General features: G+C 38.3%; 1 protein-coding gene across 1 annotated transcript in view; it reads right to left on the bottom strand.

The window, feature by feature from the left end:
• ROBO2 (roundabout guidance receptor 2) overlaps positions 1-19070 on the bottom strand; it is a 1057727-nt gene extending 1038657 nt beyond the window's left edge. The window contains exons 1-2 of the mRNA XM_027648665.1: positions 18886-19070; positions 13506-13622 (exon numbers count right to left, since the gene is read on the bottom strand). Of these exons, the coding sequence (XP_027504466.1) occupies positions 13506-13622; positions 18886-18997 (229 nt within the window). The 5' untranslated portion in view covers positions 18998-19070. The remainder of the gene's footprint in view (positions 1-13505; positions 13623-18885) is intronic.
• Positions 19071-24266: the final 5196 nt, after the last annotated feature.

The following is a 24266-nucleotide window of genomic DNA, read 5'->3' as shown; positions in this document are numbered from 1 at the left end:
TTAGTAGGTATCCTAGCAGAGCTAATAAAAGGTCAAAATAAGAGTCCAGAGCAAAAAACCTCATGAATATCTTGGCTTCAAACCAGTGAGGAAGGCTGGAGTTCCATCTTAGTGACGGAAAGGTTATAAACCCACATCACTCCCCTCAAGTCCTTTTCAAGGCCTCACTGCTGGCTAGAAAGAGGAAAATACTAGACATGAATCAAGTATCAGCAGCTCTGGAAATTATGAAGATACTGTCACATGTCTTTTCAACTGCAGGTGCAAGGACCCACTGGAGATTAGAAAGAAATACGGATTAATTCAAAGGAATTAGTGGAAAGGTTTTAAAATGTATGTGCTCCATAGAGATTAAAATACATTAATCTAAGATACACGTGAATTTATGTGTACTTCCACAAGAAAGCTTCTAAGGTGTTTTTTGAGAAAAATATTAAAAAAAAAATCACCGTCCTTTATATGTGTTTCTACTATAAACTTGACTAACTTCTGTCATGATTTACTTACAAAGTACTTGCAGCTTCCTTTGATATTAATTAGATTTTTTTTTTTTGCCTCCTCATCCTTGTAGGAAAGTCATTATTACCTCTCAGTAAGCTAAGCTAACCTAATACAAGTGCCCTAATGGAAATATCTATTTTAACCTCTGACAGTTATTACTGTGAAAACAAGAAGAATTAGAACCATTTGTTTTCATGCTTTTACAGTGAGAGGAGACTGCTGCCTTCAGCAAGCTTGTAAAGCATCCTCACTGAAATGCTTTCTGGATTTTTCTGTGGAATTTAATTAGAATGCATTACTTCCCAGCACCACCTCAGCAAGAGCCACCTCTTCTAACAACTGCTTAGTAACATTTCCACAGTACTAGTGTGCTTAGATGATCTGCATCCAGCTTAACCAAAAAATCCCATACCCCAAGTTCTATGTACTTCAAAATACAGACTTTCTTGAAGAAATGTGCTAAAAGCTGTTAATTTTATGCTTATTATGGAGGTGTTCTATGTATTACATCTAGAAAATACTGAGGAATATGTAGAGTTTCTCTTTTTTAGAGGAAAAAAATACTTCAAACACGTGCAATCTGTCATCAGAAAGTTGCAGGCCTTCTTAGTGGATGGCCTTATAAAGGACAAAAGTATTAGACACGATCCAAGAACAGCAAGATTTATGAGCTGGCTGTGGTAGACAACATAAATCACAACACTACTTTTCCCTCAGAGCTGATGTGAAGGGAGACTATGTGCACAGAGAGGACCCCAAAGTGGTCAAATGCTTTTCTATTGTATTACATTCTTATCAGGCTGGTAGCCAATTTTACACATTTAGAATTTATTTGCTCGCTTTTTTAGTAAAAGTGAAGCTGGCCTTCTTATTTGGGAACTCACAAAGGTAAAACTTGCAGGTGTTTAGTTACACATGGCCTGTGCACGATGCCCTTCCTCACATTTACCCTCCATATCATTCATTTTCAGCTTGAGAACAGTCATGAAATTAGCTCTTTAAAAGGGTTTGGGTGAAGGAACACAGAATTTCTCACGCTGAAAGATAACACAAGTCAAAGTAGCCAAAATGATAAAGCTGTTTTCCACAGAAGAAATAGGTGCATCAACTGTACACAAGTGTTCATAACTATTGAAAGAGGATTTAATACCTATGCTATGAAAAACAGTAACCCTTAACACAGCCACATGCAGTAAACAGAGAAGAGACCTTTTGCATACAATTTAATTTTTTTTTTTTGTCTCGTGGTTGTAGAGCTTTTGTTGACCAAGATAAAACTCCTTCAGATAGGGTGCTGATCTGGCAAAATATTCATGGCTTTGGAGATTTGGACAGAGCTACAGCACCTAACTTGCCTGCTTTGCTGTACAGGGCCAGGCTGCAAGAGCTATGAAATCAGCCTGTCTAAGTACACCAAAACAAAGGATATCTCACAACAAGCCCCTCACTCCAACACACAGGATCAATGAGAAATATTTGGAGGAGTGGGGGAATAACAGCGCTTCCAACTGCATCTCGAGTCAGAGATAATGACAGTGACCTACCAGAGGAAGTTGGGAGTTTCACATGAAAACCTGTCATGCTTCTGTTTATTTTTCTAACAGATATGTATGAGCTCATGCTGTGTACAGTGGCACTTCAAGCACAGCATCTGCCTTCTGATTTGTACAAGAACAAACATATTTGTTAAACTCATTCTCCAGCTGATGGACAGCCCAGTGAAACAATCAACACACAAGTGTGCCTGCCACACACATGCATAAATTAATATGCAAAAATTACAATTTACAATTGCAAATGCCCTCCCTATATTTTTAAGGTAGTCTAGAGAGCACTAATAATTCTGCATCTCTGAAATATTTATATTGCAGAGGTGTCTGTGCATGTTCCTGTGCTGTCTGAACCCGCTTTCACCAGGGAGGTTGGTGCAGATGACCTTGAGAGGTCCCTTCCAACCTCAGCCATTCTGAGGACACCTGAACACTTTCTGTACACTGTTAAACATATTATCTTTGCTACTTCAACTGAGATTTTAAGAAAAAAATTGAAATAAGTTTCACACAAGACACTTGGACCTTTAGATTCAGATAGACAGTGCTAAATACAAACATTGTGAAACAAATTCTCATATTCTCAAAGTTCTCTTGGGAACTATATACTCCTCTAAAGCAAAACATCTCAGTTTTATATCAGGTGATTTATGAGTTTAACTATTGAAGACAAATTTTCAGTGTGCACTTCAGGAACAGTCACCTCATGCAAATGAGATTATCCATTTGTTTCAAATTAATAAATAATAAAATCTTGCAGCAAATCAAGCCAGCAGTAAGGGGAAGGTGCTTGGCACATGCACACACACATGTATCTGCAATCTTACAATATACATGAAAAAAGCATTGCCCTAGGCTAGTTCTCTATAATAAATATCATTGGATTTATTACTGGTAATGATCAATGCCAGAGTTTATGAAAGAAACACAGATTGCAGATAGATCATAAAGAGAACAGCGTGCTTTGGACTTTTACTATACAACACAGTATTTCTTAGCAGCAAAATAAAACTTCAGTTCTTCTCAATAAGCTTTTCTTTTTAACTTATTTAGTTGAAACATGTCTCTATTATTTGCCTGAACTTAGCAATAAAAAAAATCAAGCAGTTGCTATTGTTTCCTACCTTCAATGCAGACAGAAAATTGAAAACATTCACAGTGATAGATTTAAATAGATAAAATATAATCTGCGTTTTCTACTACATATTAGAATAATGGAAACAACATTCTTACCCATGTATTTTTAATGATATGACCCTACAACTATGAAGCATAGTCACAGACCACTGAAATGTCATTTAGCAAGATGAGAAAGCTGTGACTTATTTTATCTGATCCAGAAATGAGCTGTCAAAGTTAAATTGTTATGTAATTAATTGTGCATTTGCTGGCAATTTTTAAACTGTGAAGGAAAGACTGCACTGAAATTGCAAATCACTGAACACTTTCATCTAATACATGAGATAATCCTTTGAAGACCATTTTCCCTGAACTGAGTGTTAATGAGAAGTTCCTCACTTTAATAAAATGTCACCTAATAAGTATAACCAAACAATATAATTTCTTTTTTTTTAATAAACTTTCTTAGCCCTTGCTGGATGTATTCCATAAGTGGCATTGAGATACAGAAAGATTCAAGATCTCCAAGAAATAATTCACCTCCAGAGTGAGCACTGAAATGGCTTACATGGAACTTGGCACAAATTTCAATTAACTGATTTACATGCAAGATAATGCACAGGACACCCTTTCTATTGCCTTCTATTTATATCAGGTGACTTATGAGCTTTACTATTGAAGACATTTTCTATTTGTCTCCAAGTCTTTCTATTGCTATGGGCCTGCAGTTAAATAACCTTTGGTTCCTCTCAATTCTATTTGAAGCAGAGCTAGAAAGGCTACTGATGACCTTTCAACTTTCGTTTTCATGTCAAGGATGTCTCCAGTTCTCCCTCTCCCTGCCCCTTCTGTATCTTCACACAATTCATTAGTTACAGAGCATTACTTATGCAGGTATATTTTGATAGTTTTCCCCAGATATTTTCTTTTGGAAGCTGAGATTTGGTGTTCTGGTTACCAACTTAAAGACCACTCAAGATAACTTTTGTTGGCTTTTTTTTCCCATCAAGATTGGCAATTCCAAAGCCTTTGCTGGGCTGTATTTCTCCTGGAGAAATGAGGATCTAAACAAAACACCAAGTGGCAGAAGTAAAAAAATGAGTATCTGTTTCCCAAGTGTCACCACCCAGCACAAGAGCTGACTGTGGAAAGATGAGCAAATGCTGAACTTGTGATAAGTAGCTGGAACACAGGCTTGGCATTTGCACTCCAATAAAGCTTTCACAGCACTTGTTTATGGGGAGATATGTTTTCAGAAAGGCTAAAATGACTTTCCTTTTGGGTTTGCTTGTTTGGTTGGTTTTTTTTAATATATATCTTATTTTTTTATGTTGGAAGAGGTGAACCTAAAAAAGCAGATGAAAAGTAAAAGAAACGTCACTTAGAAACAAACATATTTCAGCTACCCAATATAGTAAATAAGCTTGTTTGAACCATGAGCTTCCTGCCAGAAAATCTTTTTAGAGGTTTATTTCAAGTGACCAAGACCTGATATTTAACAGGTATGGTAACTTTTAATAAACAAGTGTATACAAAAAGGACCAAGACAACTGAATTCTGAAATTCTATAAATTTAAAATGCAACATAAATAAAACTTGAAGCTCTATCTCAATAAATATACATCAGGACACTTAGTACTTGTACAGGTTCCAGAATAAAGTGTTTTATACTACATGCACTGTATCATTCTCTTTTCTGCCAATTTTTATTATTTTTCATGAAGCTTACTACCACAAGGACTGCCAAGAACATTTTTGAAACCTCATACATTCTGTTAAAACATCAAGAACACCATATTTTCCAAAATGAAAGATTTACTTGAAATTATATAAAGTGAAACTTTTTAAATTGTATCAAGTGGTGGTTTTATTCATATCCTGTCATCTAATAAGCAAATTTGCTTTTCGGAAAGGAATATAAAAATTGGTTTTGAATTTAGTGCAAGGATCATAGGATGATTATTAATTCCTACACACTGGGGAGCAAGTTCTGGGCCACCTGTAGATCAGCTGAGGATTTAACTTGCTGCAGGATGCAAACACCGAACCTTCTTCACAAAATAAATCAGTCACCCACCCCACAAAGTACACACCTGCTCTCAAACATCCCACCTATATAGCTACTCGTTGCCTAATAGTTAACATCATGTCAAAAAACTGTTTACATCTTGAATTGTATCAGATCATTTTTCCAAGTGTTTAACATTGGCATTGTTTCAGTTTCCCTTATTTTTTCATATAATAAAAACACAACATCTACTTTTGCAACACAAGTTCTACCAAGAAGGTAAAAATAGACCCTGTACCTGCTTTCATCTCTCACTCATGTTTTGTTAGCTGAGCTATGAGAACTGAAGACCAACAGAGCACTTGTGTTCTTTGTGTGTGGAATATGAGACTTTCATCTCCTTCGTCAGGTCTAATTTACTGCATATTGCTTCCCAACGTGGAACAATTCATTTCTTGCTCTCCATAAAACCCTTTCAGGGAAAGCAGGTTTTTCACCTCTCAAAGATGCACACTAGTAATTCTGGGGAAAACCCAGAGAACCCAGTCCACAGAAAAGGCAGATACTTTTTAGGTCATAAAACACCATCGGACAAATTACTTATAAGGAAAACCTAAATTTACACTTAGCGAGTTCACAGTTTTCATTAGAATTCTCAAGCTCTTTTATTACATTATACCAAAAACTTCATGGTTTTGTGACTTCAGTGATAAGAACCCTTTTGTCCTCAGCTATTTAGTCAGCACTATTACCACAAATGTTCCATTTCCTCATTAATAATAGGTACTATGCTCAAGTTCTCCTCCTGTACTTAATGCTGCAAGTATTATTACATTGTTGTATAACTTCTGAGAATTATATTGTAGTAGAATCTCTGATGATGAAGTCTTATGTTTAACTGTGTATTGTTTGAGTTATCTTGGATCTCTCTGAAACAGGTAAGGTATAAAAGTATTTCTGATTATTGGCCACAAAGAGGGATGTCTGTATGCTCAGTATCTTATACTTTTTATGGAAGTTCATGAAGACTAATTCTAAAGAAAAATGCAATATATTTGTAGATTGCATTAACTTTGCAGTGTCTTTGCCTGCAAAGAGGATTTATGACAAATGGCAATATAATTGATTGAAAGCAAAGCAGGCTTTCTGATCAAATTTAAATTCCACAGTTCATGTAGGAGTTCAGCTGCACTCCAGAATGTTACATGCAGTTTGTTTCTTTTTACATTTCACTTTTCCATTAGCCAATACTGGGGCAGGTACACACACAAAGAGAGAATACCTAAAGAAACACTTTCTTTTTCCATCAAGAGTTTCTGCAAAGGGTGTTACCAAGACAAATGAAGACAACCAGATCTCTTTTCAAAAATGTAACAGCCTTTTTTTTAAAGGCTACTTGCCAATTTTAAAGTGGTGAACTTTAACCATCCCATTAAAAAACAAAACAAATCCTCCCTTCAAAATACAGTGTCGTTATCCATTAGCAAGGCTGCATAATGTACAAGAGATAAAGGTTAAGTACTAAATCATGTCCAATTGCTTTAGAAAACTACTGGTACTTTGATAGCGTAAAGGTACATGCTGATACTGTGTTTTCAAATGTATTTTGAGAACATTATTATAAGAAACACAGCAGTCTGTTTGCATTAAGGCTGATGCTGTTTTCATTAAGCTCTCCAGTACAGGCTGTTGAACCAGAAGACTTTTCTTTGCAGTTTAAACTCTTTTTTTATATGTAGATATACATACAATCCACCTTTCCTCTCCACCTATAAACTGTAACATTGAATTTTTACTGGCAGAAGCGAGAACATGACTCTTAGCTGTACTATTCACAAACATCATATTTTCTTTCCACCACAGTACATCTTGGCCTCAAGAACAAAGGCTTTGGGCTTGTTGTTTCTAAGAACTCACTCAAATGCCTCTAACCATCTTCACACACCTACAATGAGGATACAGAATGCAGGTCTAGCCCCAGTGTTACTTAGTTTCTTCATCACACCTTAACTCTAATACCCACTAGAACTCCACAGTAAGGAAGGAGCAAGAAAGAAGGAACAATGCAATGTAACACAACATGCCTGAAGAGCTTGGGTTGTCCCACCCCAAATTACTCTTACTGTAACAACCTGGATGCAGAACAGGCAGTAGCGCATCAGCAGAGACTATTTAAGCTTGTCATTTGGGTTGAATCTAATTTTAGATCCAAGCACAGGTCTATCAGAGATTCAATATGGAATCCCAGGTGAGTGCTCATCAGCTCTCTGCAACAGAATCCTTCACAGGAAAGCAGTATGGATTAGTTTTATTTTGCTGGAATGAACTTCACTGTCATTAAAAGGATATGAACTGAGTACCTTAAAACAGTTTACTACATTTTACAACACATCCTGATAATCTTTGGAGAGACATTAAAAGTACATATATGTATTGCATTAGTACTTAATTACCTAAAAGGAGATATGAATTGTGGGAGATTACTTGCTTTAAATTGAAGTTTCACAGTATATTTAAGTAGAGTTTGATGTGCCAGTAGGGACTAGAGGGTGAGTCAAATGGGTACAGAAGGTCCTTCCAAGCAATACCTCTCTCCTCAGTTCTCCTATCCCAAATATTTGCTTTCCAGACAAGAAATTTTTCCAGCACAAATAACACAATGTTAGGACTCCCACTTTTATGGGTACTGACTTGCCCCACAAATTTTGTCTTGTTAAAGTCCCATTAGTACCACACTATTTACATGAAGCTTGCCCTAGTACCTTCTCCATAATGCAATACATTTCTAAAATACATGTTATATATGCATAGAATCTTTTTTCTAATATATCTGCAAGAGCAAAGCATTGTTTTTGACAAACAATTGCAACTTTTGCCACTTACACTGCCAGACAAAAAAACTTGTTTTATATTTCAGAATGTCAGCATACAGAGAGACTGAAACTAGGAACAGAAACTCAACTTTTCAGGGTCCACAAAGTCTGTAAACTTATTCTATCTTTTTTTCCTTTTATCTCCCTCAATATCTGAAGGCGTTTACATTGTATTTGCTGTTGCTAATGAGAGGAAGTGAGGCTATCCAGAGATTCAAGAGAAATTACAAGGGAGATTTTTTCCTCCCATCTTGCCCAACAACAGTAAGGCATTGCCTCCTCACTGCAGTAGCAGGGAGGGATCAGCAGACCAGCTCCAGGGTCAGCTGCTCCAGTCCTGCTGACAGCACAAATTGTAAAAAACTTTTCATCTCACCAAATTCTGAATGGGATTTCCATGGGGGACACACACTGGCATAGTCTGAGGGATCTTGAAATGGCAAATTTCTGCTAGAAACAATTGAGGTGTGACAATCCTTTTGAGGGATGATGGTGAGCAATGTTAAGTAAACTTGCCCAGTAGCTGATGCTCTAAACTGATGACCTTCCCATAAATTGCAAAAAACCTGATATGTTGCTTCTTAAACAAAAATGAAAAAGTTCTTCCAGAGAGCTGGGCTAAGATTTTACTGAAGTCAGTCCAGTTGCTGAGAGTTGCATTATACTGCTGTTTTGTTAGGAGGCAAGTAATTGTTCTTATTTGTAGAACTGCAGTTAGTCTATATCTAGATGTTTTCATGTAATCATGGAAAGAAATCAGTTTGGAAGGGACCTCTGAGGCATATGGATACAACCTCCTGCTCAAAGCTGGGCCAACTTCCAATTTAGATCAGGTTGCTCAGGGCCTTGTCCAATCAAGTCCTGAATATCTCCAAGGACAGTGATTCCTGAACCTCCCTGGTAACTTGACCAGAAAACATGAATAATCCTCTCCTTGTCTCGGGGATTGTCCTTGCTGAACCTCACTACCATCGTTCTTGTGCACCTCTGAAGAAAGTTTCACTCCCTCTTCCTGCACATCCATTTTCCAGCCCCCAATGATGGCTGTGGCCTTCAGCTGCACTCATCACATTTTGCCAGCCTGTCCCTTGTACTGAGGGGCCCAAGGCTCAATGAAGCACCTCAGCTGCATCCCCATGAGTCACATTACCCCCAGACTGCCTGCCACACTCCTGCTAGTGCCACACAGGCTGTGGCTCATTTCCCTCAGCTACAGGACATGCCATTGACTCACATTTGCTGCTCTGCCCACCAAGACATCCATGACCTTTTCTGCATAACTGTATTTTAAGTACATTATATTCCTTTTAAAGCATTTATAGATTACCTGGGGATTTGCACATTTGCTTAAAGGCTATTTTGAAAGCCTGATGCGAGAGGACTGATTTACAGATAGTGGAAGTTACATTTAAAACAAAAACCTTTAAGTCACCTCACATCAGACACCTAAAATGGACTTTAACTTTCTTCCTCTAAGTATGCAAAACCATCCTACACTGGTAGGTTATGCCACAGGCTTTGGATGGGCTGGGTGACCTGTTAGCTAGCTGAGCTCTTTGCGTACAATGATGGTCTGGGCAGCATCCCTCCCCCAGCCCTGAGGCAGCTTTGCCTCCTGGATCCCACTCCATGTCACCATGGAGCTGTTCATCTTCATATTGGGAGTCACTAGGCAAATTACACACACCTGCACGTGGCAGATTTGGCAGTGCTGGAGGCAAGTCATGGCACTGCAGTACCAATGGACCATCAGGATTAGCTGAGGTGTGAAATGAGGAACCAAATCCAAGACTCTTGCTTTCTACATATAGATTTTACTTCTCTGGCATTTTACAGTTTTTTAGACCAAAATCACTAGTCATTTATACATCTAGTGTCATACAACTGTATATGTACACACACACTCCATATATACAAAATATTTCTGTCCCTATCTTGTCAGCTGAGAGAGAGGAAGGTACTTATACACACCTGCTTCAGTCCACAGCAACACGCAGTGTAAGGAATAGATATCATAGCTCAGTCTTCACAGTCAAAACAAGTTACTAAGGATAGGTTTGTGAAGAAATCTTAGGTGTCCTCAATCTGCCTTCCTTAGCACCACCAACAAGCCACAGTAATCTCATGATTTCAGGACTGAGAAAAGACATTGTTATTCATTGGGTTTGAAGCACCTATGGGGGTAGATGTTTTTTTGTCAACACAGACAAAAAAAAAAAAGTTGAAAGTGAGGCAATTTGAATGCTTGTTTTCAGCTCTAAGTATCAACCTTGTGACTCTGAAGTCCAGCAAAGACTCCTTTTTACTGTTTCTGAAGGTATATTAATATATACTCCTGTGTATTCCAAGTTAGCTGTAATGCTGGCTGAGCATGACCTGCTTTATCATTGGTTAAAGTTACAAAATTTAAAAAAAAAATCCCCTACAATGCTGTTTCAATTCAAAAGTTAAGATGCTTTTCTCCAAATAAGCCTAAGTTGGAGGAAAAAAGTTCCTGCAGGCAGGGGGGTCAAAGCTTGGCCAGCCAGTGACACCCACTGCTTTCTAGCACGTTCAGTTTGAGCTCTGAAGCCTCTTGGTGTAGCACGTTGCACAGCCTTTATGGCTGATCATTAAATAAAGCAACCTGTCAACACTGTACCCTGACAGCTCTGAAAAAAAGATTTAAAAGGATCTCCTTCAGCAGGAAGCATATATCCAAAGACACCAGCATTACTGCTGTGTTCTTCAGAGAGCAGACACTGTTTTATCCAGCATCTCCAGAGCTTCAAAGAGAGACCTGCTTCGTCTACACAGCAATGAAATTCCAGATATTTAAGCAACCTACACTTCTTTTGCAAGTCTGAGAATTATTAGATCCCATGACTCCTTATTCATCTTCTGTCTTAAGTATCAATACTAACACTGTTTCAGAGTATCACTGAACAGTAGTTGTCTGCTTATTGTTCAAGTAGCTTCAGACTTCCAATTATATGTTTCTTTCACGAAGAAAAAGTCTGTTTCAAAATATTCTTCAGATTACTCATAGCTCAATGTTTAAGAAATAAATATTTTTCTGAAGTTGCTTATGAGTACAAAATATAGGCTGGGGATGAAGAGAGAGGAGTAAACCTGTAATATTCAGGTTTGTGAGAAAAATCAGAACAGATGCAGCAACACATGAATAGAGTAAGATGCAGCTCCGTGGATGTCAAAAAACAGAGTGGCTTGGGTTAATGTGTAAAAGGAAACAGACAGGAAGAGCTGTTAAAAAATAAAGTTTGGGTTTTTTTAATTTGAGTTTACAATTCAGATTGGAAATGGAAGTGGAACAAATGTTGGTTTCTTTCTAACTTCCATAGCAACCCACTCACACTGAAGTTATGTGACTCAGAAGCTGTTTTCTTTAAATGCAGCCATATGGCTTTTAAACACTTTTGGTTCTATGCCCAGACACAGAATGATTATTTCTTCATTTTATTGTCCTGATAGACTCCAAATAATCAAAATATATAATTTTACTCAAATTAATCATGTTCTCCTTTACATTTCCCATGCTCCTGCAAGGCATGCCCAAAGGGCTTTGCTTTTTACTTTAAAAAAAGAGTTAATGGAAACCCATCACAAAATTAGGGATATATCCAGCAACTTAAAGACATTCCACATTTTCCAAATACTCTATGTAATTATACCAAGGAAATATTTGCTCCTTGTTTATAATTTACTACTTAATTGCCAGAGGACTAAAAATTCCCATTTCTCTAGTGAAGATTCAAGAAGTCCACATATGTGTGCTCATACTTTCACACTACACTTCCATCACAGTAGAGTACAAAGTCTACCAAGACTGAAACACAGTCAGCTTTGTTATATTGGGCCTGCTTAGAGGTATTTCTTAATATTCACGAGCTGCTGAACATCTTAAAGTTATTCAAAATTAAAGCAAAATGGCACCATGGGGGTTCATATATCCCTGTTCCAGTAAGGGTTACTGCCAATTTTAGGGAGCCATTCTACATTCAAGAAAAGGTTTCATTTTTCTAAGTTATAATTTAGTAATAATTAGAAAAAAAACAACATAGAACTACATGACAAAGATCATTTCACAGATCAAGACTGCAATCTTCAATACTTCTCATCAGCCAGACACTCAAAGTGGGTTTAGAACTACAGAAAGAATATTTCACAGCACAGGCATCTTCACATTGCCCACTTTGAAAACAAACTCTTGAGTTACTGTATCTGTGTTTCTTTCCAGTACCACTCACCAGCATTTCATAAAACACAAAAATTTACCATCCCTGTCACATTTTAGCACAATATCACAAAAAGAGTCAGTCTTCAAATATACCTGCTTTTCCAAGTCAAAGACGAAAATATTGAACTGGAAGCTTTAGAAAACCAACTCACCTTTTTATACAGATACAGTTTATATCACAGAAAAGCTCTTCTGCATGTCTGATGACTAGTTGTAGAATTCCAGTGCACAGTTTCCATCCAACTCCTACACCTAGAACTACACCAAGCCAATACCATTGTCCTTTCCAAAAGCCAAGAACTATTACTTCAGCCCAAACTACACGGTGAAATGACCCAGCACAGGATCCATACAACAGCCAGCATGGACTGTAGCCATGGACTAGAGGAGCAGAGAGCCTGTAGTCAGAAGTCAGACAGCTTTCCCCAATTGAGAAATAAGTTAAGGACATAGAAATCTCAGCTCACCTATAACACGTTCTCCTGAAGTGGGCCTGACATACCTCAAAAGGGAATGCCTATCCACTTCCCTTTAGTGTCAATGTCTCAAAATTATCACTGAGGTTTTCCTCCTTCCCCAGTTTGACAGAACACACAAGCATTTTTTATACTAAACATATATTAAAAATACAACAGCCTGTTATTACCTCTCTTGTTACCAGCCTGTAGATAAAGTCTTCAGCTCAGAAATGTGCAATAATGCTTCATTTTTCAAAAATAAAACCCTAAGAAGGTCAGATTTTTTTCTGCCTGTCTACATTCTTGTAGCTGTTATTATGCACCACTATCAGTGAGACAGGAACACAACACGGAAAATATTTATAGCACAGCCACAAAAACCTTTCAGAATATTGCATGTCCATTGCAGGTATCACAGCCAAGTAATTCAAATTGTCCATGTTTATAATCTCTCAAACAACTAATTCTCCAAGTCCAGAGAGCCAACAACAGATAAAAATGGAAAACCTATTTCAAGCCACACTCCAATCACCGTGCACAGGAAAACAGATTCAAGCACCTGGATAATCCCTTAAGGCATTGAGATACTCTCCAAACAGCATTTGACTTCTTAATTGAAGTACTTCAGATTTTGATATTCTAATTTCTTGTCAGCAGTTCACACAAGTCCAGCATATCATCATACACCCTTGTTTCTCCAAACAGTGCTACAGAACACCAAGCAAATGGCAAAAGTTTCAGTAAAAGATCCTCACTTACCTTGTCCTTGTCCACTGCTCTGGTAACTCCACAGCATCAAAATTATTGATAATATCCAGTGCATCCGCCCAGCTACTCCACCGCTTTCTTGTCTTCCAGCCATTGCATTATTGGATGCTATACAAAGAAATATTATTGAATGTTTTAGTTATACCTCTTGGGAAATATAACTTTAGGTAGAGGAAAACAAAACAAAATCCCCACAAATTTCTTCAGTACACATTTACTGCCATACTTTAATAAATACTCACCGGTAAAAATGCTTTTTCATTCAGAATCTCCCTGACTGTTTGCTCAAGACTGTTACCTCATAGGCTACTATAAAACCAAAGTAAGTTGCTCTGAAAATGCTTGAATTTATCTTTCGTACAGAGGTCCTGAACTTTACAAAAGAAAGAAGTTCCAGTCCAGCCAGGTTTAAGAGGCCTGAACAAGCAGCACTTCACTGCACTCAGAAGCCTTGCTGTATAGTATAGAAACTCTTCTGAGGCAAAAATCCCTCAATTAACCCTTAAACCTGAATTTTTAAAAGCTTGGGGTTTTACAGCATTGAGTTGTGCTACCAGTTGCATTTCACTGTGGGCTTTCCTGCACCAACATTTTCCACATCACAGAATGGTCTGATTTGGAAGGAACACTAAAGATCACCTAGTTCCAACCTCTCTGCTGTGGGCAGGGACACCTTCCACTAGACCAGGTTGCTCAATGCCTCATCCAATCCAGCCTGGCCTCGAACTTTCCTTGGTATGGGAGATCCACAGCTTCTCTGGGCAACATCACTGACATATGCAACATTTACCTATTTATTATTCCCCCCACCCTGCCTCTTACAGCACTCTGACTCAGGCCTGCTTCTTCAGAAGATCTGTTTAATCAAATGATTTATCAGAACCATATTAACTACACAGGCCTGGCTGAAAAAATAAGATGTCAGTTCTACCCTAAACATAGGCAACTATCACAGACATTGGTACATGAACAGTTAGGTAATTTATCCAGTATGTGGAAAATCTTGCAGTAATTCTGTAAGTAGTTTTTTATAATATAGCATTGTAAAAAATTCCTGAACTTTTAAATTATAAACAGCTGTAAAGTTCTTGTGAACACTGTTTCAGTAATTAAAAAAAAACTAAAAAGCAAACAGGGAAAACACTACAGTAAAAGAAGGGAATGTTTACATACTGGATGATAAAGCATACTCTTAATATTGCTATTATAATAAGTTTTATTTAAAAACCCATCTATTCTACAAACCCAAGGATGCAAAACCAAACCATAGCAAAAGGTTCAACTGAAATTATACTGTATAAACCTCAGTTCTCAATTCTGATCTAACAGCTCGTTTCAGGCCCCACTAGAGAGCTATTTCAGGAAAACAGTGCCCTCCCCAGCCAGCAGTCCCAGTTCCCCCTGTCCCCTCTCACACAGGCATATGGAGAGCAGGGAGAAAGAGATGCTAGAAAAGTTTTGTTTTGCCTTGAATTTTTCTGACTATTTAACCCCAAGAGGAAAGGAGAAGCAAACCACTGAAAACAGGAGTTCCAAAGTAAAAGTGTAGAACAACAAATATGAATAAAGGCCCCAAAAATATATACACTTTACCACTGCAAGGTCAAAGAAATAGTTTTGTAAAAACAGCATCTTGGAAAAGAGATATTCTGTTTCATGAATATTCTTTCCCCAAAGTAACAGACACATTTTTGATTCTCAGTGTAAGCAAACAGATGGTATTCATTAGTTATTTACCTACTTTACTATTAATTAAAATGTCCAAGATAATTTTTGTTTTCACTGTGTCTACAGAAAGCTAGAGTTCCATAAAAATCTGGCATTTGTATCTACATCTCTGCTAGCTGTAATATAAATATTACAGCTAAGAAAGCAATAAGATGCTTTCCAGTACCTAAAGGGGGGGCCTACAAGAAATCTGGGAGGGTAACCCAGGTTCTTATTAATAAATCCCTTGGAGTGGATTAGAGCAAAGTGACACTGAATAATTGGTGTTTGAAAACATATATATGTAGGGTTTATTTTAGAACAATTTTGTTTCAAAGGTAAACAGGTATGTTGCCATTTTGGTTGTTACCATCTATATCTCTCATCCATAGCAATATGGCATAAAGATAACCTTTAAGGAAAATGCATAAGGGAGAGAAAGGAAAAGACAGGATAAAGGTAAGAGAGAAAGAGAATGACAGGATAAGGGTAAGGGAGAGCAAGGAAAGAAAAGATGAGAGTGTAAAAATGTATATGGTCACTGCCCACGGGGTCCGGGGATGAAACTTGGTAGTTGCAGCTTCCGTGTCTGTCAGCTGAAGTGATGGTCTTTATCCATTTGTGGTTGGGGGTGAAGCCCACACACCCAAAGTTATGAGTTATTATATCCATGGATAGTGCCACAGGCCATGCCATGAGCCTCCAACATCTCCTGGGCCCGTGCAGAGTCCCTGTGAGGGGCACGGTAAAAGGGTTTTTCCCACCTTTCAGGACTGGCAGGGGGATGGGCTTTGATGGGACATGGTGTGAAACTTCAACATCTCTGACAGCCCAGCACAGAGTTCATGTGAAGGTCATGGTAAATATGGCTCTTCCTGCCTTTTCAGGACTTGGCACTAGGGGTGGGCATGGTCCAGCTGCCTCTTCCCAGGCTGCAAAAGTCCCCTGGCAATTCTGGAATGCCTAAATCATTAACTGTTTCAGTCTCTGACACAGGTGCCCAGAGGAGCTGTGGATGTCCCATCCCTGTAAGCATTCAAGGCCAGGTTGGAAAGGGCCTTGAACAGCCTGCTCTGGTGGAAGGTGTCCCTGCCCATAACACAGGGAGTTGCAACTGGATGAGCTTTAAGGTCCTTTCTAACCCATTCTGTCCCATTAAGGTCCCTTCCAGGCTATTCTATGGTTCTATCAGAACTCCACAAGCAAATGGAGGAAAACAATAGCCATCTTAACTAGGAGGAAGCCTAGATATCAATATTCATAGTATTCAAAATGAGAAGAGAAGAAGTAAAAATTGTGAGTTTTTTAGATCCAAGAGGCATTTTCTTCAAAACACAGAAATCATCCATGAAAGACAGATGCAAGGGAGAGGTTGAAGCAGCACACTTCACAACAACACAGAACTCCAATGAGAGGGAGGGGATCTAAGCCTTATAGAAACTAATCTTGTCTTCTATGAGATAGTTTGCAAAGGAAAAGAAGCAAAGAACAGTAACTGATGCATATTTAACTCAAAGTTCAAACTAGAGCTTCCATTTCCCAAGGAAAATTCAACAGGAGGCTTTCATTAGAGAAGCTGTAAACTGACTCAGAATCAAAAACGTTAATCTCCTCTGAATCCTAAGCCTCACTTTCCACACAGGTGCAGGGAAACAGTTTTATCTCAAGCAAACACATTTTTTAATTAAAGAACACTTGCTCTAATAGAGGCTACATTGCAGTAAAAGAGCTTAACTGCAAGTCTATAATCAACCTTTATAGCATTTGGATTTACACCAGTGCTGCTTCAGCCCTTCTAATACAGGAATAAAATGACCAAGAACAGAACCAAACCATAAGTATGCTGGATTAATAGGAACATCAGTTGCAACAGTTGTGAAAAGATGAACAAAAATTAAAATTAAAAGTAACAAAATATCTCATTTTAAAAACAAGATTTTTTTGTGGCAAGACCTACGGAAGCAACGCCAAGAGATACATAAATCAAATCCTCCAAAGGGACAAAAAAATTATTAATCGCTCTACCTCTGCAGAGAAAAAGTTATTTTTATTTTACTCTTCAAACTTGCTACAAAAGAAAAAGCACCAGAGAGGAAAAAATACCAGACTAACAGAGATACAAAACCTTACCTGCAAGGCTTCCTTCTCCCTTCACAGCGGGGGGAGGGAAGGAAGGTAACCCCCCACACCCTTTATAATCGCTCCAACCAGGACTCAGCTGAATTAAATAACACCTCAATTAACACCTTAATGCAGCTGTGCTCACATATTTCCTGCACCAAAAAGTACATAGGAAAAAAATCCCCAAACCAGTCACTACCACTATTAATTTTACTCTTTTTCCCCCTCTAAACTTATGTATTAAACAGTACTCTAGCTGTAAAATAGCTACTAGACTCACCAACCTCACAGCCAAGAGAAAATGGCAAGGGGACCTTCTTCACATTTATTGACAATTAACTGTAACTAATTTAGAGTGAACCAGGTGCAGTCAGTTGGCAGGAAATCAGCGAACACAGATAAATCTGTCATATAAAGGATTGTAACAAAGTTTGAAGTTTGTTTTAGATGAGACTTTTGCTGAATTAGTGTTGGCATGAAAAGCTTGGAGGCTCTCAGCTGCATCACCAGAGATTTGTTGCCATTTCAATGGCACAATCCATTAAAATCCATAGGCTTAGGAGAATTTGCTTTGGGGGTGGCAATAATATAACTATTTTGCTTTCTTTCTGTAACTGCCTGAATTATTTTATAGACTTCTGTCTTTTTTGAGTCAGTGAGTATATCAACTATGTAGATGTATCTTTCTTAGTGTAAGTAATTTACAAGTTTATTTACAAAGTTTAATTTAAAAAACCCAATATTTACCTATGATTTGCCAGAATGTCACTTGCCTCATAAAAGTGAAAGTTACTACTGCAGATGAAGTACAATTTAGCCACTTAACTCTATATTTAAAGTACAGTTTTCCTTTCCATACAGCACCTTTGAAATATCTGGTATAGATAGCAGAAAGGGATATATGTCTTCTCCAGCCAACGCTAATTCAGCCAGCCTTATGTATCAGGTGGATCTCTCTGAAATGGATATCTGATACAAGAGTTTTAGCAGGTACATGAAATGCTTGGAGTTATACAGTCATGAAAAAAAAAAAGAGAGTGAAAAAATCAACCCCCAAAAAACTGACAAATCATCAAACTCACAAAACATCCTGTAAAATATTTTGCATGCTGATGTCTAAGGAAATGCCAAGGACAGACTAAGTTTTGCTAATACATATTACAAAGTCTAATCTGGATGCATTTTACATCCCTGAAACAAGATCCTGACCTTCTTAAATGCACAAAAAAACTATGGTACCAGCAGACCTGTTTATATACAAGTAACTGAAATTAGAACCTGGTCTGATGCATTTAAAATAATTGAATTTATCACTGATGTCTTACTTTGCCTGTTACAAAGACTGTATTTTTTAACCTCATTTCTGTTAGTGCATTACCAAAGACATTAAAAATACAAGATCCCTCAGAGGGCCATCTGTGGAGCCAGATACTATCTGGTGAGGACTTCCCTGCAGTATCAGGATTGTTTACACAGTGTAATGATAAAAATTTTCCTATTTAAATTCAGAAGCTGTACAAGAGCAGCATAACAAGATCCATACCACACCAGACGCTTCCAGTGCTGCCATCGCTGGCCACAGCAGAACAGAGCAGATAACCCAGGATACCCTCAGTCTGGAGATAACTGTGGCTTGGCTTGGATACCAAATCCATTGCTGGAACACAGCTTCTTGTGACATCAGAACATGGAACCTTAGAAGGGTTTGGGTTGGATGGGACTCACCTCAGGCAGGGACACCTGTCACTAGGCCAGGTGGCTCAGAGCCCCATGGCCTTGAATACTTCCACAGCTTCTCCGGGCAACCTGTTCCAGTGCCTCATCATCAACACAGTACAGAATTTCTTCCTAATATCCCATCCAAACCTACCCTCCTTCAGTTTGAAGCCATTCCCCCTTGTCCTGTCACTACATACTCTTGGAAAAAGTCACGCTCCACCTTTTCTGTAGGCTCCCTTCAGGTACTGGAAGGCTGCAATTAGGCCTCCCCGGTGCCTTCTCTTTTCCAGGCTGAACAATCCAAATTCTCTCAGCCTCTCCTCACAGCAGAGGGGTTCCATCCCTCTAATCATCTTGGTGGCCTCCTCTGGACTCACTCCAACAGCTCCATGTCCTCCCTGTGCTAGGGACCCCAGAGCTGGAGGCAGCACTGCAGGTGGGGTCTCAGCAGAGCAGAGCAGAGGGGCAGAATCCTCTCCCTCCCCTGTTGCCCACACTGCTTTGGATGCAGCCCAGGACACAGGGGGGTTTCTGGGCTCCCAGTGCACATGGCTGGGTCATGTCCAGCCTCTCACCCACCAGCACCTCCAAGTCCTTCTCAACAGGGTTGCTCTGGATCTGTTCATCCCCCAGCCTGGATTGATACCGGGAGTTGCCCTGACCCAGGTACAGCACCTTGGATGTGGCCTTGCTGAACCTCATGAGATTCCCACAGGCCCACTTCTCCAGCTTGTCCAGGTCCCTCTGGATGGCATCCTGTCCTTCAGGTGTGTCAACTGCATCTCTCAGCTTGGTGTCATCTGCAATTTTCTGAGGGTGTGCTTGATCCCACTGTCTGTGTCATTGATTATGACTTCTTCAGTTAAGCATGTCTGCCAGAAACTTCTGTGGTGTAATTACAAACTCTCCAAAAGAGATTCAGTAAGTGACTCAGAACCTCAGCTAGAAATTATTGATTATCCAGTAACGTACTAAATCATTAAGTCACTAACTTGTAATCAGGTTTGCTTTCAGAACCTTTCAAAGTTTAAGTAACTATTGATTCTTCCATACTCTCTGATTAAAGATGAAAAATGTAAGAGTTGTAATATTTTTAAGACTGAATTCTTTTAACATCAGATTAATGTTATAAAGAAAACATCATGTGTACTGCTAAAAGAAATAAAAATTACCTACAGACATACTGTAGCTGTGAATTAATGGTTCCTGAATGAAGGCAAGTGTGTTTTAAGCTGGGCCTTTAGAAAGATAGTTTCTGCCATTCTTTTTTGTATTGAAACTTATGAATTTCACTTTTATGAAACACTATGGACCTTCGTGGCAATTTCATTAAGAATGAAAAAGCTTTTTTTCCAAAATGAAAAAGAAACTTCCTTTGCAATAGGAAGTTTAATTATTGGGTGACTTTAGCTTTTAAGATTTCTCATACAGTTGTTCAGATGACAGGCTCTGACACAGGAATTGACTGTTTCACTATAGAGAGCAGAAGAGTTGCGGAAACTATACCTAGTGGTTGAAAGCAGTTCTGTTTCCAGCCACCACTCAAAAATACTCTTTTACTTCACAAATGACCAAATAAAAATCAAATTTTGTTGTTTGTCTTCTGGTGTTGTAGCCTTTAGCTTTCACAATTTCGATACTTTCACAGAACAGCAGGAGAATTCCATCTCAGAAGCCAAGTTTCCTAGGCAAGGATTTCTCCTTAAACAAATGCTTTAGAAAAAATATGAAATATCAAAGATTTCATAAATAAAAAACAACAACAAAACACAAACAAAAAAAAGCCCTCTTAAATCATGTATGTTCTTTCATGCAAGAAAATGAAATGCAGCATAAAGAAGTGTGAACATCTGACTTAATTCCCTTCTTTATTTTTGTCCCAAACCAAATAAACCCTTTCAAACATATATATATACATATACATAAAACACATTACACAATAGCAACAGTCTGTGAACAAGTTTGAAATAGCCAACTACACCAAACTTGCAGAATTCTTGCTTGAAGCCCCATTTATTTACAATCTTCAGTTTCCATATTCAAAAACACATCCCCACATACAGTCTCATAAAGGTTATGGTTAGACCAGGTCATGTGAATGATCTCATCAGGGAATATCTGCAGGCTATCTGCAGTGGTCTATCTCACTAGGTTTGTATAACTTTTCTAGCAATTCTAAAAGAGAAAGAATATCAGCCACAGTCAACACCGGTATATTAGTTTATTTTCACCAAAAAGAACTAATCCAAGGAGTAAATAAAACGTTGACAAATAAGTAAATTTCCTAATTACAATCATTCATACACTCTGCTTTTGCATTAACACATTAAAATCAATATAATTGACTTTGTTCCATGAAACCATTTGTTTTGGTTTTCTTTGTAATTTCATACACTGAGAAGTAAACTTACAATGCATTAAGAAATTTCAGGTAACTGGTTCTGTCAATACAGCATGAAGGATGAGGAAAAAGTGAGTAGAAGAGTAATATATTTTTCACAAAGTATTGGATCTCATAAACAAGTTAATGATGTTTGAAAGGGAGAAAATGTGAGGATCAAAAGTTTTCAAGTTGCTGAGTGATAATAATGGTGCCATCTATTGTGCATCCATCACACTGAAGTGCTTGACACATATTTTGGACTCTTTTCATGCATTTTCTTTATGATGATTAATAGTGGCATTGTACCCTCTGAAATAGCAGCCCATCACACAGAGAAAGGTGTACTAAATTAAATTCAGATGATAACTATTTTGATCTCAAACAATATGGAGAAAAATACTGAAAGGTTAGGGAAAAAAAACCTGTGAGAAATACTCATTTCTAAGATGAGGGTTCATAACAAATAAAGAGCAGAGAAATAGGAGTAGGAACAAAATGTACTGTTTAAACACAAGCACTTTTCCAAAGCATCCATTATTCTGATTTCTTGTCCCTACCCTACATTTACATTAGAAAGTGCTGAGGTTTAAGATGTGTTTTCTTGTGTTACACTTTCAAGGAGAAAGATAATTTTAGGATAATTTATCTATCCTCTTTTATAGGAGATAGATAATTAAATTTCAGTAAAAGGAAGAAGTAAAACATGATGTGTATCACCTGCCTGCCTCTCACAACCTGGACATGCTGCTGTGGTCTGGTTTGTCTCTAACACACATCAGAAGTGTATTACACATCAGTATTTGTTTCCTTCTTGGACTTCAAACACTTTGGCTATAGCATCTCTTCACTTTTTTTTAAGGGGATAGGGGGAGGAAAATCAGCATACAGACACCAGACCAGTGCCTTTTGGTCTGCTGAGGCTGGAACCAGAGCTTCCAAGCCCCCTGATGTGACCAAAGCAAATTAAAGATGTTTCAGTGCAAGTGTGCTTGTGCTGACACATTTTAGCCTGCTGCCTAGGAAGATTAAGGCAGACACTATGGCCCAGCAAACAAGCTCTAACCCTACCTTCCTCTCTTCAGGGCTGGGATTTAGTAGGGGAATTTTCAGAGTGTGCCCTTTGCTCTGTCTCAACAAGAAAAAAATAAGGGAAAAAAAAAAATCCCTACTTCCATCAGAAGAGTGGGTATAATGACTATCTGTACGAGTGTCATAATGTATATTTAATGACTGTAAACCATTCAGAAATATCTGGATGCGTCACACACATACGGGAATGGTAAAATTCTGCTGGAACTTGCTCGGGAACCTGTGCAGTCCTGTGTTCTCAAGGGAACACAGAAGCAGAACTACACTTACAGCTTCCCCAGCACAGGAGCACGGCTGCGGAAATCAATTATTCAGTCTCTTGCAGCAGTCAACAGACTTGCAAGTCTTAATGGAGAGCAGCTAAGGAATGGGAGATGGCTGGTTTGTGGATTAGCTCAGGTGCATACAAGCAGCATGGTAAAGTCTGAGTAGGTTCTTCAAAGACTGCCACCTCCCCTAAAGACCAAAAAATGGATAAGTAAATCACAGTTCTGCTGTTTGATATGCTCAGGATTTCCAAATGTGCCTGACAGCAGGTTTAGTCCCTGATCTATTGAATACATTCCAGTGAAGCATCACATAGTATAGCTAAGAGATCTGATCATGATTTAGTAAGTTATTAAATTATGGTGGTGTTTATTTACTACTACATATGTTTACATTATTAAAACTGACAAGGAATACTGGCCCAATTATTCTTGTAAATCCCCTCTCCTAACCCAAAATAATTTTGATGGGCTTGAAGAAAACAAATGAGGGCAAAATAACTGTGAATAATGGGAGAAATCAAAAAATCACCTAATTTGTTGAGTGGGAGTACCAACAGAGATAGAAACAGTTGGTTAGAGTTTTTTTTCCTGTTACATTGAGTATGCAAAATCCAAGTAGGCACAAGTCCCAGGGGAATCAGATTGTTAATGTTCTACCCGTACCAGTAATCATACCTTCATATATTCAGAGAGTGCATAATTTACCAAAAAGAGTAGTCTAGCAGTTTTTAATATTTATTGGAATTATGCTTACATCTCTATTAAAGGAACTCTCGAGTTTAGCTGTCTAGGCTTCTACAGGATAAAAAGCATGATAGCCAGTAAATTTTAAAATCCTCAAGTAATTCTTTGAATAACTTTCTTATGTATAACCATGTTGCACCTGGTGATTTTAAAGACCAGATCCCCAGAAGCTAGAAACATCTAGCTTTGAGAGCAAACACACTGTCTGTGACTTGAGGAGATCTTTATTCTGACCAAGCTTGCTGAGGATGTGTCACCTTAAATCCATCGTTCCTCCAATATTTTATATCCCTGATTCTAGGCTCTAGCTGGTGTGCTTTTGTGACAGAAATTTCTTGTTTACAGGGTGCACAAGGAAGGAAATGTTTCTGCAGTTATTTGTTTGGATTTATTGCTGTGGGGCATTTGTCTTATCTTTAAAAGAAAAACTAGCATTGTTGGAGGCCCCAAGATTTGGAAGCTATCCTAAAGGAAAAACGTAAAGCTACTTTCCAAATCATGGCTTAAAACAGTTAGAAAAGGAGAAACCATTACACTGTGAGCATCACCATAGTATTTAATATTGTTTTTCCCATAGCCAAGGTCATGCTACCTTCCAGAGGCCCAGTCATGACTCCCAGGCTAATCCCACGAAGCCGTGAGGTGCCACGTAGAGCTGATGAAGAAATTCTGCTGATTGAGAAGTAGACCAGCAGATAAAAGAAAAATCAATACCTGAGC

Source organism: Corapipo altera, unplaced genomic scaffold, assembly GCF_003945725.1.
Source record: "Corapipo altera isolate COAL_440 unplaced genomic scaffold, ASM394572v1 58, whole genome shotgun sequence".
Taxonomy (NCBI): domain Eukaryota; kingdom Metazoa; phylum Chordata; class Aves; order Passeriformes; family Pipridae; genus Corapipo; species Corapipo altera.
Note: the sequence above shows the minus strand (reverse complement) of the source record. Positions and strands in the feature narration are given on the sequence as shown.